Source organism: Arachis ipaensis, chromosome B05 (assembly GCF_000816755.2).
Source record: "Arachis ipaensis cultivar K30076 chromosome B05, Araip1.1, whole genome shotgun sequence".
Classification (NCBI taxonomy): Eukaryota; Viridiplantae; Streptophyta; class Magnoliopsida; order Fabales; family Fabaceae; genus Arachis; species Arachis ipaensis.
Window position 1 is genome coordinate 14361313 of NC_029789.2, and position 15181 is coordinate 14376493.

General features: G+C 35.5%; 2 protein-coding genes and 1 long non-coding RNA gene across 3 annotated transcripts; 1 reads left to right on the plus strand and 2 right to left on the minus strand.

Moving 5' to 3' along the window:
* LOC107643030 (adenine phosphoribosyltransferase 3) lies at positions 1162–4146 on the minus strand. Its single transcript, XM_016346565.2, has 6 exons — positions 3751–4146; positions 3307–3417; positions 1910–2002; positions 1675–1824; positions 1535–1593; positions 1162–1458 (listed from the first exon to the last, which is right to left on the minus strand). Exons 1-6 carry the CDS (start codon positions 3830–3832, stop codon positions 1399–1401), a joined length of 555 nt encoding a protein of 184 aa, XP_016202051.1. The 5' UTR covers positions 3833–4146; the 3' UTR covers positions 1162–1398.
* Positions 8089–10484, minus strand: LOC107643031. Its single transcript, XR_001620743.2, has 2 exons — positions 10253–10484; positions 8089–9600 (listed from the first exon to the last, which is right to left on the minus strand). It is a non-coding gene; the product is annotated as an uncharacterized LOC107643031 (long non-coding RNA).
* On the plus strand, positions 12292–14136 carry LOC107640215 (protein FAR1-RELATED SEQUENCE 5-like). Its single transcript, XM_016343761.1, has one exon. It carries the CDS (start codon positions 12292–12294, stop codon positions 14134–14136), a length of 1845 nt encoding a protein of 614 aa, XP_016199247.1.

The following is a 15181-nucleotide window of genomic DNA, read 5'->3' on the forward strand; positions in this document are numbered from 1 at the left end:
ATAACTATAATAAAAGAAAAATGAAAAAAATAAGTTGTATCTCTATTTAGCTAATTCAATATTCTATGACACCAGTGGCGGAACTTGAAACAAAAAGATAGAGGATAATTGTCAGTCAAGATACTTTTGATATGGACCTATTTAAGATAAGCTCGTCTAACCTCATCTCTCTAGTTTGGGTGATATTGTCAAATTTAAAGCTGTTTTTCATGGTAAAATTAGGGTCAAACTCATCAGATGTAATTTTTTAAACTTTTGAAGTTTATATCTCACTTTCTTTGTGATTCATTAAAGTAGAAAAACTATCTACATGTGTTGATATTGTAAAAGTTATATGTTCTCCTTCTTAAATATTAGCATTCCTCTTAAAAAATGCATTAATTCTTTGATTTTTTATTATTATTTTATATAAAAATTTAAATATATATCCTGTAAAATATGTAAAGAAGTTAGAAGGATAAATATTAAAATTTATAATTATTGAATTTTTTTTATCAATTTATACAAATACAATAATATTAATACTTATTAAATATTCTATTATTTTTTATCATATAAAAAATTAAATTAAATAAATAGTAAAATATAAAATAATATTAAATTAAATAAATAAAAAATATCTAATTTTTTATATTTGAACTTAAAGATAAAAAGAGTGTTGCTTATTAAACTTATTAGGTACTTTAAGTTATAATAAAATATTTAAACTAATTGAACTATTTATTTATCTTTTAAAAAAGTATTACTAATTTTTTTATAAAAATTTGGAGGAGCATAACCACCCTTGTCACACAATATTTTTGTTTATCTCGTCAAATATAGTTTTATATTTTTATGTTCATGCCTCAATATCCTTCTCCTTATAAAGGAATGTAGCATAAAATTCCAATCACACTAATTACGTTATTGAGATTAATAAAAATATACTGTTCAGTGATCCCTCAATTTTTTTTTTATCAAGTGACTCATCGTGACATTAAAGATTAACGTGGAACATTTTATTAGTTTCAATAATATAATTGGTAAAATTAAAATCTCTAATACTATTTTAGTATAGGCAACTAATTTCACACTTTGACACTTAACTCGTGGAAGTACATACATCCTTTTCATCATGGTTATAATATAACATATTAAAACAAGTTACTAACTAGTGAGAAGTGCGACTTATCCAATATTAATTAGTTTGATTCGGACCAATTCCCCAGCAAACACAGAGAGACAGCAGAAAAAACCAAAGAAAATGTAGAATAAAATGGGTGTAGCCAAAGTTATGAAGTTTTATTTAAGGGTAAGGCAGGAAGAAGAGATGAGAGGAGAGGGTGATACAAATATTGATTAATTTGTATGGGAAAAGGCAGCCATAGCCATAGGCATTGCCATTGCAATTGTGTTATCTCATACTTCCAAGTATTCCACCAACACATACAAAGGCTTCCCATTCAACCGTTCGCGCCCCTACCAGTTACAAATACTCATCATTAGTAATTAACTACATGCAGGACATACCAAAACCACCTGAATAAATACATACCTTCAGTTCTGGCAATTCTATTACACAGGCACACTCCACTACCTCTGCTCCCACACGTTCTATAAACAAGGGTCACACAAACATATTCAGATATATAGAGACATGTTTCTCAATAGGAAAACTGAAATTAACTTAATTACCGAGTAAGTCCATAGCAGCACAGAGTGTTCCGCCAGTTGCAATCAAATCATCAACCACTATAGCGCGTTCACCAGCTTCAACTGCTCCAACATGCATCTCAAGACAGTCCCTTCCATACTCCAGAATATACTCTTGAGATATCACTTTCCCTGCCATCAAACCAATAATGCAACCTTCTTTTGAGTCTTAACACCCCACAAACACTACTAGTGTTATAAGATAATAATACCATACCAGGTAACTTCTTTGGTTTCCTCAATGGTACAAACTTTGCTCCTATTGCCAATGCTATGGGAGGACCGAATATGAAACCCCGAGCTTCAATTCCTACACAATCCATTTATCAGTTGTAGAGCACAAGAATCAAATATAGTACTTGCTAAACATGAAGGAAATTAAGGATCATACGAAATTAACAACTTGCTTTTCATTAATAACCACACAACAAAAAGAATAAGAAAGAGAAGAAAGAATTTAATAATTTCACTTTGGGGATAAAAAAAAATCTCTGTCACGTTGCGTTTTGCGTACTAAATACACACAAGAGCCATTCAACAAGCATTAGGATGAGTAGAGACAAAAATGGCATACAACCAATCTATTAGATTGCGAAAATGAGGGACCATACTATATATACCACAGGCTGCCTCTGATCCATGCACAATGCATGTAACAAATGTTATATCTAGTTAAAAAAAGAATCACGGGTACAAACATGTAACCATAGGTGCAAACACACAAAACAACAACAAAATATTCTATAAACAAGGTTATCATATTAAAGAACCCCCAAAAAATTGGCTCATGAATGCATTTATAAGGCAGAGGAGATGTGAATGTCAATTGTCACATAGTTACCATAAGCCACAATGCAGACTCAAAAAAGACAAAACACCTAGTCCAATGGTGGTCTGGTTCATTTGTAATCTTCCATATGAAACTTTAAGGCGGGTACACAAGGCCCTACCAGCAATTCAGGTATAAGATTGCCATTAAATTTGTACAGGAACCGGACAATGTGAAATGGGGCCTCTAACATTAATCTGTGCAATGAGACAGGTCTGCATGCATCACCTCAAAATCTTTGATTTAATACATGATGATACTATACTATTAGAATTTCATAGCTGCTATCTCGAATCTCGAGACACTTTTTCACTTGTAAAAGTTACACAAGACAAGAAAGACATAAAATACAAGGGTGGTAGAGATAACATAGTAGTGTGCTGCTACAAGTTTTACCAGAGAGAGAAAGGGGAGTGAGATAGTGACCAAAAAGTAAAAAAAGAGGGTTCTATAAGGTCCACTACTAAAGTGCACAAGTGTAGTGTAGGGTAATGGATGAGCACCATGGAAGAGAGGCCATCAATGGCACAACCCACTAATAATAATAATCACAAAACACACAGTGGCTTCCATTCCATAAAGACACCCACCAAAAATAATATACAAGACTGTCCAGTGCATATTCCGCCCAACTTTCTCGCAAACATGGACCCCACCCACTTTGGACCTATCCACACTTGTAAGTGACACCACCACCACCCTCCAGAAAAGATAAACACCGCTGAAGAAGAAAAAAGGAACTCCAAAATCATGTTGCTGATGGTAATAGAGCAAGTATTATTTACCTGCAACAACAGAAATGTTTTTGCCTTTGTAACGCTCCACGAACAAGTCGATGGTGTCCTTGAAGGCTTTGGGATCGAGCAAGAGAGTAGTGATGTCTTGGAACATTATTCCTGCCAAACCAAGAAAAGTTAGAACCTCTCTGCCTATGCCTCAGAGTCATGAACAAAGTTACAATACTTAAAAGGAATTTCAACCATCGTCCATCAGAAACATAAAAAAAAGTGCATGGTATTTGGTGTGAGTGCTGTGTTTCAGGCTCTGAAAATAATAATAACAATAATAATCATAATCATAATAAGAGTCTTAATATTACCATTTAATAATACCATTTTTAAATATATAAAAATTTCTATTAATATTTTCTTAAAGTGTGTCTTTAGAACACAAAGTAACTAAATCCAAATAATAATAATAGAGAAAAGAGAGGAGAAGAAGTTGGATACCGGATTTGGGAAAGTGTGGGACGACACGAATCTTAGTTTTGATGCCATGAAGACGGGGGTCTTCGTCTCTGTAAGCCGACATTGTGTTCTGTAATGAGTAGAGAGAGAGAGAGAGAAGGAAAAAAGAATGAGTGTTGTGTGTGTGTTATGTTAGTATGTGCGATCTTTATAATTTATAAAGGGAGGAGGGAGAAAATGTGTTCTGAAATGAAGAAACCAAAGTGATTGGTTGTGTCTTAAATTATCTATCTGTGCAGCATCTCAGCTCAGAGATTTGTTTGTGTTCGCATCAACTATAACAACGCTACAGCTAGTCATTGGGAAGTAATTAGAGACCATTCATTGTTTATTATATCTTAGAAGAAGTAATTACTATCATGATTAATATGAGTAAAATATGACATTGATATAACATGACAGCAATTATAAGTAGGTGGAGTAGTGAGAGAGAATCTCAATATATTTCTCTCATTAGTTAACTGTACTTCACACTGGTGAATATTCCAACATCAAAACATATATTCTATCATTTTTGAATCTCTATTATATAGCAATCTACACTATATTCTTCCTTCAAAATCGCTAACATTTTATTGAAATCTTATTACTAAAATATAGACACAACAGAACTAATCATATCTCAAGAGTACTATATGCAATTTTTTCCCTCAATACAGTGACAGTGTGTCATATTGTTTCCTTTTTATGGTAATTGGTAATTCAGTTCAACGAGACTAAGAATTACATAAAATGTTGAATTTATTAAATTACTAAATATTTTAAAGAGGCAGAGGCAAGTTGAGTGACTAGTAGTTGAGGTGAGAGATTGATAGCACTAAAGAAAATAGTCCATCAGACAGTGATTTTAACTCATTTCTCCCATTAGTGGTCCACTCCACTAACACTAAGATGCAGAATTTTCCTTTAATAATTAATAAAAACAAATTAACAAAGCTGTTCTTCTCTCCTCAATCTTCATAAATCATAACACATTTAGAAGAAAATGTCGGTGGAGTAATATACTTTGATAATAATGCACAAGTAGTAATCAACGAACAAAATCAATAGAAACACATTTTCCAATTCCCTTTCCTATATATGCCCGTACGATTGCAATTAATTAAATGTATGCAAAGCATGATCACTCATATATGTATCCTTGCCTCCTGTGTACGCTACATTTCCTCTTTCGTGTTTGGGCCATGCTTCAAATTCCTCTATTAGACCACTATATATATTCAAGCTATGCTTAAAACAATTCAAATGTAATTGAAAAATTATATTTGTTAAGAAATGTAATTATTATAGAAGAAATATGTTGTCTTATATGATGAGCACTAGACTAGAAAGATTTTGACTAGTACTAGTCTCACTATATATCCAGCTAGAGTGTTTTCAAGTACCGAAAGCAGTGTATGTAGTTAATTGCACATCACTACTTGTACTGTGTACATACTACACAATCTGTGGCTACCCCATCTCAATCTTTTGTGCATCAGAGACGTTGCTTTCAAATCTTCCTAGTAATATTCTGTGGGCATCTCTCATCCCTTTCCCATTAACCCAAATATCCCTTTCTCTAATCTTTTTCTCATTATTAGTTTCATCCCCTTAATTATATGACAAAATCATCCTATTATCTATTCTAATTGGAATCCCATACCTTAAATTGAAGATAGTGACAGCACAATGCTCCTTTCTTTAATTTATTGTATTCATTAACTTTAGTTAAATTTTATATTATGATTAGTATTCAGTTGTTGCATTGTAGAATAGAAAAGTAGTAGGTTTTTTTTCAGAAAGGGAGATACAGAGAGAGAAGTGCGCAAAGCATAAAGAGCCTTTTCTGGATTCTGGAGGCGGCACATGGCATTAAAAGTGGGGAAAGGTAGGAAGAATCTGCCTTCTACGCATACCATAGACCATACCCCTAATAATAATATTATTGAAAAGAATATTATGGACCCTTCATTACTTGCATTTCCATATATTTCAGATATTATTGCCTCTCTGTAGGATCACTTATTATTTTACCCTTTCTATGTTAAACAAAATTTATAATTATAGACATTCTAGTTTGGAGTGAGGATATAGATAAATGGATTTTGTACTTTCATCGTCCTTCTTCCCAGGAGTATGAGAAAGTGTTTCAACTTCTCGTAGTTGAGAAAAGATCAGCAAGTCGATGAAGCGCTTTCTCCAGCCTTATTTGTTTGTTCTGCATTTTAGTGACTTAAAACAAAAAGGCAAACATTTTAAAAGTATAGAAAAAGTGATTTTTCTAAGATTAAACAAGCACCTTGTCGTTACTCATTATGTATGCCTATATATAATTAATAATGAACAAGTTAAAAATGTGTGGCTGGCGTGGACGGAGTAAAAAGCACTGCAGGATACGCAACAAATACTGGTACAGAATACAGCATACATACATACATCAATCTCTTAAAAGAAAAAGAGTTTGTCTTCTTTTGTTTTATCTGCAAGTCCTGCATAAGGATTCTCTGCACCACCTAATTAATAACAATCAAAGGCCATGCATGCATGATGATGTATATTACTGTCTTAATCCTAATTCAAAAAAGTAATAATCCTAATCCAATACAGGAGAAGAAACAAAAGGATCAAAGATTCCTCAAGGTGGCATAGTCACCTCTAAAAAAGAATATTATATTTTTTCACTTAAAACTCTTAGCCTTAGGTACAACAAAAATTATGCGACCTATTGATGCATAAAATGTACAAGGAAAGCGGAGTTGATGACATGGCATGAGTCTGGTCCATTCATCCTTTTTTGTACGGTTGAGATCTTCTCGCCCGTCCAACACTCGACAACTCTGACTAGCTACCTCCCACAGTCAGCTCTGTGTTCCCGCCATATGACCATTTTGCCCCTTCCTTTATATTCCATATCCATGTTATAATATTGTTGTTGTTGTTGTCTCTAATACAAAAGATTATTAGTTAGTTAAAATTTAATTCACAGCTAAACTTGATATACGAGAACATGTAAAATATAATACTACTTTTTTCTCCAACCATTACATCGATGTAGTTAATGCACATTTGGAATTGGGGTAAGAAACAGATTTACTCGAATTGGCAGGAAAAAGAGCAGAAGATGAATTGGAGGACAAGTAATGAGTAATGACGCTACCAATATTAGACATAGACATGTTACATGTATGTAGATGAGACATCAGAGGGTCTGTTTCTTACTAATTCAGATAACAGTGGTCTATGCGTGTGTTAGTGTGTGTATATATGTGGAGTCTGAAGGCGTTTCTTATTTGGAGGGAAGATCTTCCTTGGAATGAGTAAATACTCCACAGATTTTGTTGTACTCGCTTTCCCCATCGTTGCTTGTTATGTGAGGAATCATATTGCATACAAATTCAAGTTGCATGGACATCAATATAAAGAAGTAGTGCACATGTGTGTTAAAATATAAATTACATTTATCCAAAGCTTATAATGTGATATCATAAATTTTAATAATTGAAATTATAAGTTTGATTCTTGTTATTTTTCATTATTTTAAATGAAAAGTTACATTGAAGCGCAATATTATCTATACGATAATATCCATTCCTACATTAGACATAATAATTAGATTAAATGAGGGGAAAAATGAAAAGGAAAGTTGTAAGGGTATGGGCCTACCACAAAAATGAAGCACTGCTGGTGGTTGAGAAAATATAAGATAACAAATGATGGTGCCAACTGCCAAAAATCAACTTGACATGTTCTGCTTTGGCTCATCGCTCATCAACTTGAATTCTGAGCCCACTCCTTCTACACTGCAGGATCGGATATAATGATATAAGATCTTTTGGTAAAAAAAAATTCAACGCCATATCTGATATCTAGATTCCTAAGCAATTGAAATGAGCATCCAATGTTTGATGTAAAAGGTCTTGATCATGAGAAACCCCACACTTTCTTTTCCTAGATAGGCTAACTTGGCTATGAGTTGCAGCTATGCATGTCGTATGTCCTTTTGTGCTGTCTCTACTGTGCCATTATAGTGGCCCAATAGTAACATTAATTAATTCATATTGTTACTGTTAACAATATCCATTTCAGGATCAGCATACTATTGGTTAAAAGTATCTCTTAGAATTTTAAGAAATTCTCCCAGAGATGAGGAACTTTTTATTTGGACCTCCGATATTAAAAACAAGGGTAATTTAGGATTTTGGTATCCTCTAATAGTCTATCATGTTAAAAAAAATTCTTATTAATACATATTTTAATAATATACTTTTAACTAAATCCTAACAAACAAACAAAATGTAACAATAGGCTTTACTAAATTTCCGGACCAAATTCTTGGAGTTGGAACTTGGAATTACCACATTTTTAATTAACTATCATCATTCAAACCAAATTAACAACTACGAGTAACCTCTAGAGAAACAGTTTTTAAGTAATATGAACATTCTAAGTTTTCGTGAAGTAAACTCTACAGAAACAATTTTTATCGTTGACATATTCCACTTTAACATGTCCATAAAAGAATAGAAACAATCAAGTTTCAATGATACAAGCACTTGGATGAACCTTGCTAAAACAATTTCCGCCATGAAGAATTGCGTTTGGACCTAACTCTTCTTGTAGGCGCACACTGGCTTCTGTGATCACCCATTCTGGATCTGATCTTCCGGTATTCCCTTGATCTTAATACTGCCTCCAAGATGTTTATATCTTCTTGAATTTCATGTCTAGAAAGAGATGCAAGGCCAGGAAGTATCTCCTTCTGGAAATCCTTGAATCTCCTTCCCGGTTTTAATCTAAGACTAAAACCATTTGTCTTTGCTCTGTCCACTTCATATGGCTTTGATGATGCGGAAGAGCAGTCATCATCATTGCATTCTTCAAGCTCTAAAGCAATTTGTTCATAAGAATCAGTACACTGTACCTTAACAATCTCCTCCTTGTCAACCTTAATGCATTCTGTTTTGGATGCACATAGACGCTTCAGGAAGTTCTACTACCATCTCATCAGTGCCTAAATTCTGGCCAGGAGCATTGAGATTTGTTTCTCCCAAATTGTCTATCCTTCAAGCTGTCAGAACGATTCACAAAAAGCATTGCTATCTACATATTTTTCTTCTCCATGACTTTGACAAGCACAAGAAATTTCATTATCTTTGGTATTCTCACAGTTTACCAATATAGTATCTGTAAAATCAGAATAGAAAAATGACCAACAAATGGCTTCCAAGTGGATCCAGTATCCTTGTTCTCCAAGTCACTTGTGCAATAGCAAAGATCTTTATGTGGGTCTACGTTAGTCCTGGAAACACACTTACTACTAAATAGGCCTGCTTCACCTACATTCTTTCCATTAAATTTGGGATTAGTAACCTCTCCAACACTTTTGGAATTAACCACAACAGAATTTACAGTATCATCCCACTGAAGGGGTTTGGAAGCATCACTTAGTGACTTGCTGTTTTGCTTCTTCTGTGTGGAACCCTGGGGAAATGTCAAAGTATATGCCAAAAATATGTAATGATCTAGCTGTGGAGTGGCAGGTCTCTAAATTATCACTTGAGTTACTTGCTGAGTCATCCAATTGAACTTCGTTGAGATCAAACTTGGGTGCATTACTACAAAATACTATAAAAGTAACATGCTGCCAAAAATGATAATGATAATAAAGAAAAGAAAGAATGAAGACCATTGGAGTGGAAGACATTCTTGCATCCTCAATCAACCTCATTGATGTTTCGGGTCTGATTGGATTGGAGGACAAAAATAACCAAGTTAATTGAGTGCATGCTTGCTCCAAACCAATATCTTCCATCAGCATCTTCTGCATCCTATACAGTCTAGTTCCTGGACCTGGAGTACAAGAAACAAAAACAGGGCTGGTGACTATAATTCCATCCTTTGACCTCCGTTTAAAATATCAATCATGCTAAGTGTACACCAAAAATCAACCACCTATACAGAATATAGGTTGGAATACAAAATACATATTAAAAATTAGTTAAACAATACATGCGTTGTTGTGCACTAGGTTGTTATTTGTAGCAATTACAAACTTCCAAAAGGAATAGTAAGAAACGAGAGAGGATTACACAAGAACAAGAGCAAATTAAAGAATAGAGATGATAATCGGAATCTTCACTTTGATTGAAGTGATGAAAATGAAATTAAAGTTACATAAAATAAAATTGAGACCATGCGATATATACAACAACGCAGACGATGAAGCCGTGACTTAACTTCCAAAAGCAGATAGTAAAAGAAAACGGTTATTTACAAAACTAACTGGATCAGCTAATGTGTACACGTGGCTAAATAAGAGTGAGGGCAAAAGGATCAACATGGATTATGCGAAACCGTTAATTACGACTTTAAGCAGTACTCCTATAGTACTAAGTTACCATCAAATTAAGCGTGTATGATAACAGAAGAAACAATTAAGAAAATTGAAAGGGTGTATAAAAACTAAAGAAGCAGTTAGGAATACACGAAGGGAAAATAATACCATTAAGTAAATAGTAGTGAGAGAGCGAGAGTGGAGTTTGCGGTTGCGATTTGGAAGGGTGGGGACGGAGATAGCAACATAGAAATGCAGTGGGCTCTCCTCTGTATCTTCCTCCGCGGCTTCTTCAATTCTCTGCTCTTTCGCAGTTATGAGCTAACTAATATGAATATGATATTAATCTGTCTGTATTTTTGAAACGTTGGGATACCGTCATGGTGTGCTCCAGCCTCCGTGTTAGCTCCTACAGCCTATATTAAGTCGCTTTTAGCCTGTTATACCTAATATTAAATTATTAATATAATTATTTAAGATTTTTAAGATAATTTTTATTAAAGACGTGTTGATTTAGTATGTTAATTTGCAGTGATTTTGATTGTTCGCCTAGATTCTATGTGATCGAGATTAAATTTCAAATTTCACAAATTGAACTTATTATTATTGTCTTTGTGCATATATTAGGGAGCTAATTAAACTTCTAAATGCTCAAGTAGATATCAGTCACATAAAACTTAAGTGAAGAGTCTAAATCGTGACAAATTAACGTGCAAAGTTAGTACGATATTAACAGAGCTAAGTAACTAACGTGAGTTACTAGGCAAAGGATTCGATGGTCCTATAACGTTTGGACCATTAAATGATCCCATAACAAAACATGTTTTTGAAGTTTTTCAATAACTGCTAAATAATTCATTTCTAATTTTAATTATAAATTAACCACATATATTTTATTTAGGTAATTTCTTCCAAACCCATGGCAATTTTGTGGGTAAGTTACCCTTGCATATGTGTCATCATCTCAGCCATTGATCAAAAAAATTTTCAACCTTTCAATTAATGCATTCATTGGTTATAGCAAAAGCCTTTAATGAACATATACCATAACATATACTACATTAATTATTGTATATACATACTATATAGTGTATTGGGGAATATTTGTAATTATAATTTATAATCTCTAACTTGTTTTTCATTTTAAAAAATACCCTCCATCTCTTCCTGAAATTCAACATGCATGTCTCAGAACTTGGAAAACACATAGAACCCACTACCCATTGGTATTTTCGCCTACGTTGTATACCCACTACCCAACCCTGAAATTTGTTATCCTAGAACCCACTACCCAACCCTGTTTGGTTTTTTCGCCTTCGTTCTATACCCAACGTACATTTAGCAAGAATGATCTCCTTCGATTGAAAGGTTCCGGAACTGGTGCTCTGGTTCCGTCGGCTAGGCATCGACGTCAACTGAGGAGAGGGCGAATGCTAAAATGATGTGGCTCCGGTAGAGAAATTTGTAGTTGAACTTCTGCTTGATCGGAAACTGTGGCTGCTGAAAGCTGGTTTACCAACATTCATTTTTCGGCTGCCTTCGAATTAGGGGCGTACTGATTAGGTAAGGTCACCTCCCTCTGAGAGTGCATTTTTTATCCGTTCAAGCTCAACCTTTGGTTGTCATCAAGGTATGTCCAATTAAGTTTTTTTGTTAATCCAGATTAGTTTAATTTGGATGATAGTTCATGCCTTTTCAACGGTTCTCTGTTTAGGGCGTTGTGTTGCTATTCTGGAATTTGGAAATTAAGTAACATTGTCCAGTTCTATGCTGTGGCTAGGTTTGGGAAATTGAAATTAAAACCTTATACTGGGGTCGAAAACAATTTGGTTAGTTTAATTGGTTTTGGTTCATTTAAGTTTACATGCAGCTTAGTTTAACTTCCCGTAGTTGCTGCCATTGGCTCTGTTTGTTGACATTTTTGGGTAAAATTATGGCAGGGGTTAAAATATGTCCATAAACGAGGATGATGCGAAGAATGATTCTGATAATGATTTGGGTGATGATTTCGATTATCAACCGAATGCAGAAGATGACGCTGAAGACGAGGATGTGGATTCACTGGATTCTACTAGCAAGAGTGAAGAAGTTTGTGGTGTAAAAAGAATAGCAGATTTAATGGTGGAGGATATTTGGAACTGGAGTTTAGGACAGAGGATGAGACCTGCCAATTTTATAACGCTTATTCTTGTTGGCATGGATTTGTAATGAGGAAGGACGACGTCGTTAGGGATAACCAAGGTAGAATCATTAGTAGGCAACTTGTTTGCAACAAAGAGGGCTGGAGGAATATGAGGTATCTTGATCTGGATGATAGATCAAGGGAGGCAAGGTCACTAACGCGAACCAAGTGTCCAGCTCGGCTTAGGGTAAAGCTTGACTATGGCTGCGGTAGATGGAAGGTATCATGTTTTGTGGAATCTCACAACCACGATTTGACGCCACCCCAATTTGCGCATCTGGTTCCGGCCAATCGTCGTCTCACTGTCACTGATAAGGTCCAAGTGGAAAATCTTCATAATTTTGGTGTCAAGACCTGCCATATTATGGGGTATATTGCATTCCAGAAGGGTGGATATCGTCATGCTGGCTTCACACGCAAAGATTTGTACAACCACATTGATCGTTATCGTCGGTCAAAGGTTAAAAACGGGGATGCCAATGCGGCAATAAACTATTTGATTGGCAAGTCAAACAACGATCCGTTGTTCTTTGGAAAGTATACGTTCACTAGTGACGAAAGGCTCGAGCATATTTTTTGGGCAGATGGGCAGTCAATTATCGACTATCACTGCTTTGGAGATATTGTTGCCTTTGATTCAACCTACAAGAATAATAAATACAACAAGCCTTTGGTAATTTTCTCCGGATGCAATCATCACGGGCAGACTGTTATCTTCGGCTCCGGCCTATTATCCGACGAAACCACAGAGACGTATAAGTGGTTGTTGGAAACCTTTGTTGAAGCGATGGCTGGGAAAAGTCCTAAAGCAGTAATAACTGACGGAGACCTTACCATGCGAGATGCAATCAAGAATGTTCTTCCTGATGCGACCCATCGGTTATGCAGATGGCATCTGCAGAGAAATGCATGCGAAAATATAAAGAATCCTAATTTCCTGCGCGATTTTAAGGATCTTATATACGACAACTACGACCACAGAGACTTTGATTGGAGATGGGCAGCCATTTTGGATAAGCACAACCTTGTTGGGAGTACCTGGATGGAAAAGACGTACGAAACTCATTCGATGTGGTCTCATTGTTTCCTCCGGGATAAGTTTTTCGGTTACATAAGGACGACATCACAATGCAAAGGTATAAATTCTCTCATCAGATTTTATGTTAATCGCAAGAACACCCTCATTGACTTCATGCATAACCTGGATAGGGCCTTAAAGGAGTATAGAAACAACGAATTAATCGCTGACTTTAAGTCTCAGTGCTCAGAACCAGTGATGATTACCTCGTTGGAGGTATATAAAAGATCTGTATCATGTTATTTCACTCGAAATATTTTTAAGGAAATTTGTAATGAGATTCAGAGGGCAAGGGCTTTGAATATCAAGGTACTAAGCACAACATTGGACAAGGTCGAGTTCAGTGTGACTGCTTTCGGAGACCCGGCCAAAGATCGATGGGTGGAAGTCGATAGAGGTAAGAATCTGTTCTCGTGCTCGTGCAAGCTGTTTGAATCACGTGGTATTCCCTGTAGTCATGTCTTCTGTGCCATGAAGTTCGAAAACATACTTGAGTTTCCAGATTCGTTGATCTACAAAAGGTGGACAAAGAATGCAAAGAACGAATTTATTAGCACACAAATGCCTGTGAATGATGACGTCGAAAGGGTCTTAAAGTTTCGAGTTGGTGCATTGGCATCGAATTGCAACAAGCTGTGTGATATTGCTTGCAAGGATGTTGCATACTTTGATGAAGTCCAATCTGAACTTGTCAACTTAATTATCCGCCTGCAGTCACGCAAACAAGGCAACTCAACGCCTAATGTTAACGTAGAAGGAATCAACGATCCCTTTGTTGTGAAAAGCAAATGAGCCCCTTCCAAGAGGTCTTCTTGGAGGAAGAAGAGAGCATGCTCTAATTGCCACAAGTACGGTCATTACTACAAGCGCTGTCCAGAACTGATGCAGCATAGTGTGGAAGGTAACCCCCGCGATCGATCAGACGACAATGCATCAGCCAGGGACTCAGGTTTTAGTCCAGAAAGGTTTGCTAATTCTTCGAGGCCGTTCTCAGTTAAGTCCGAAAACCACTCAGGACCTAAGACCAAGGTACAATTTGTTTATTCTAACTACGCTAATGCTGTGAAAATCTTCTTTGGTAGGGTGTCCCTTTAAAAACCATTAAACTATGTGAATGTTCCTATGTTTGCGCAGCCTTTTAAAAAGGCTGAAACAAGGAAGTTTACGGTGACGGGTATGAGGAACCGGAAGGGTAAAGACAACACTTTTGTTGAGGTAATTTTTGTGAATGTAAACCTCTAATTTCTGTGATATGAACTGGGTAAAATAATGAAGATCTCCTTCTTCTTGTTTAAAAAAAAAATTATAATACAGCGGAACCTCAATGAAAGCAGTGAATCCATTGACATCGCATCCATGAATGGATTTTTCAACAAAAATCTCTATTCGTTAACACAGGTGCGATGTGTAAAACTCCTGTTAACCACTTTGCGATGAATGACCGTTATGCTTTTATGCATGATTATGGTTTCTTATTGGGGATTATGATGTCATAACCAGGTGAAGGAGTCACAGGAGGACAAGGGACATTCATTCACAAACTATGAATGTGTTAATGATGTCATGGATGAAAAATGTGACACACCACATGTGTAGATCGATGTCCGAGATCCGTCACCGTCGTCAATGCCTTGTGGCAATAAACAAGTATCGTACATGGCATTGTTCGCATCAATGCATATGACACTTTGACCAATTGGAAGAATTAGTCTTATGAATTGTGTGCAACCCAAATATTTGGTTCTATAAGCATCATTAGTCCTGATTTACTGACCGCAATGTATTTGGCATTGCTTGGTATTAAGGAGTATTAACCTGTTGTTATTTACGTTAATTG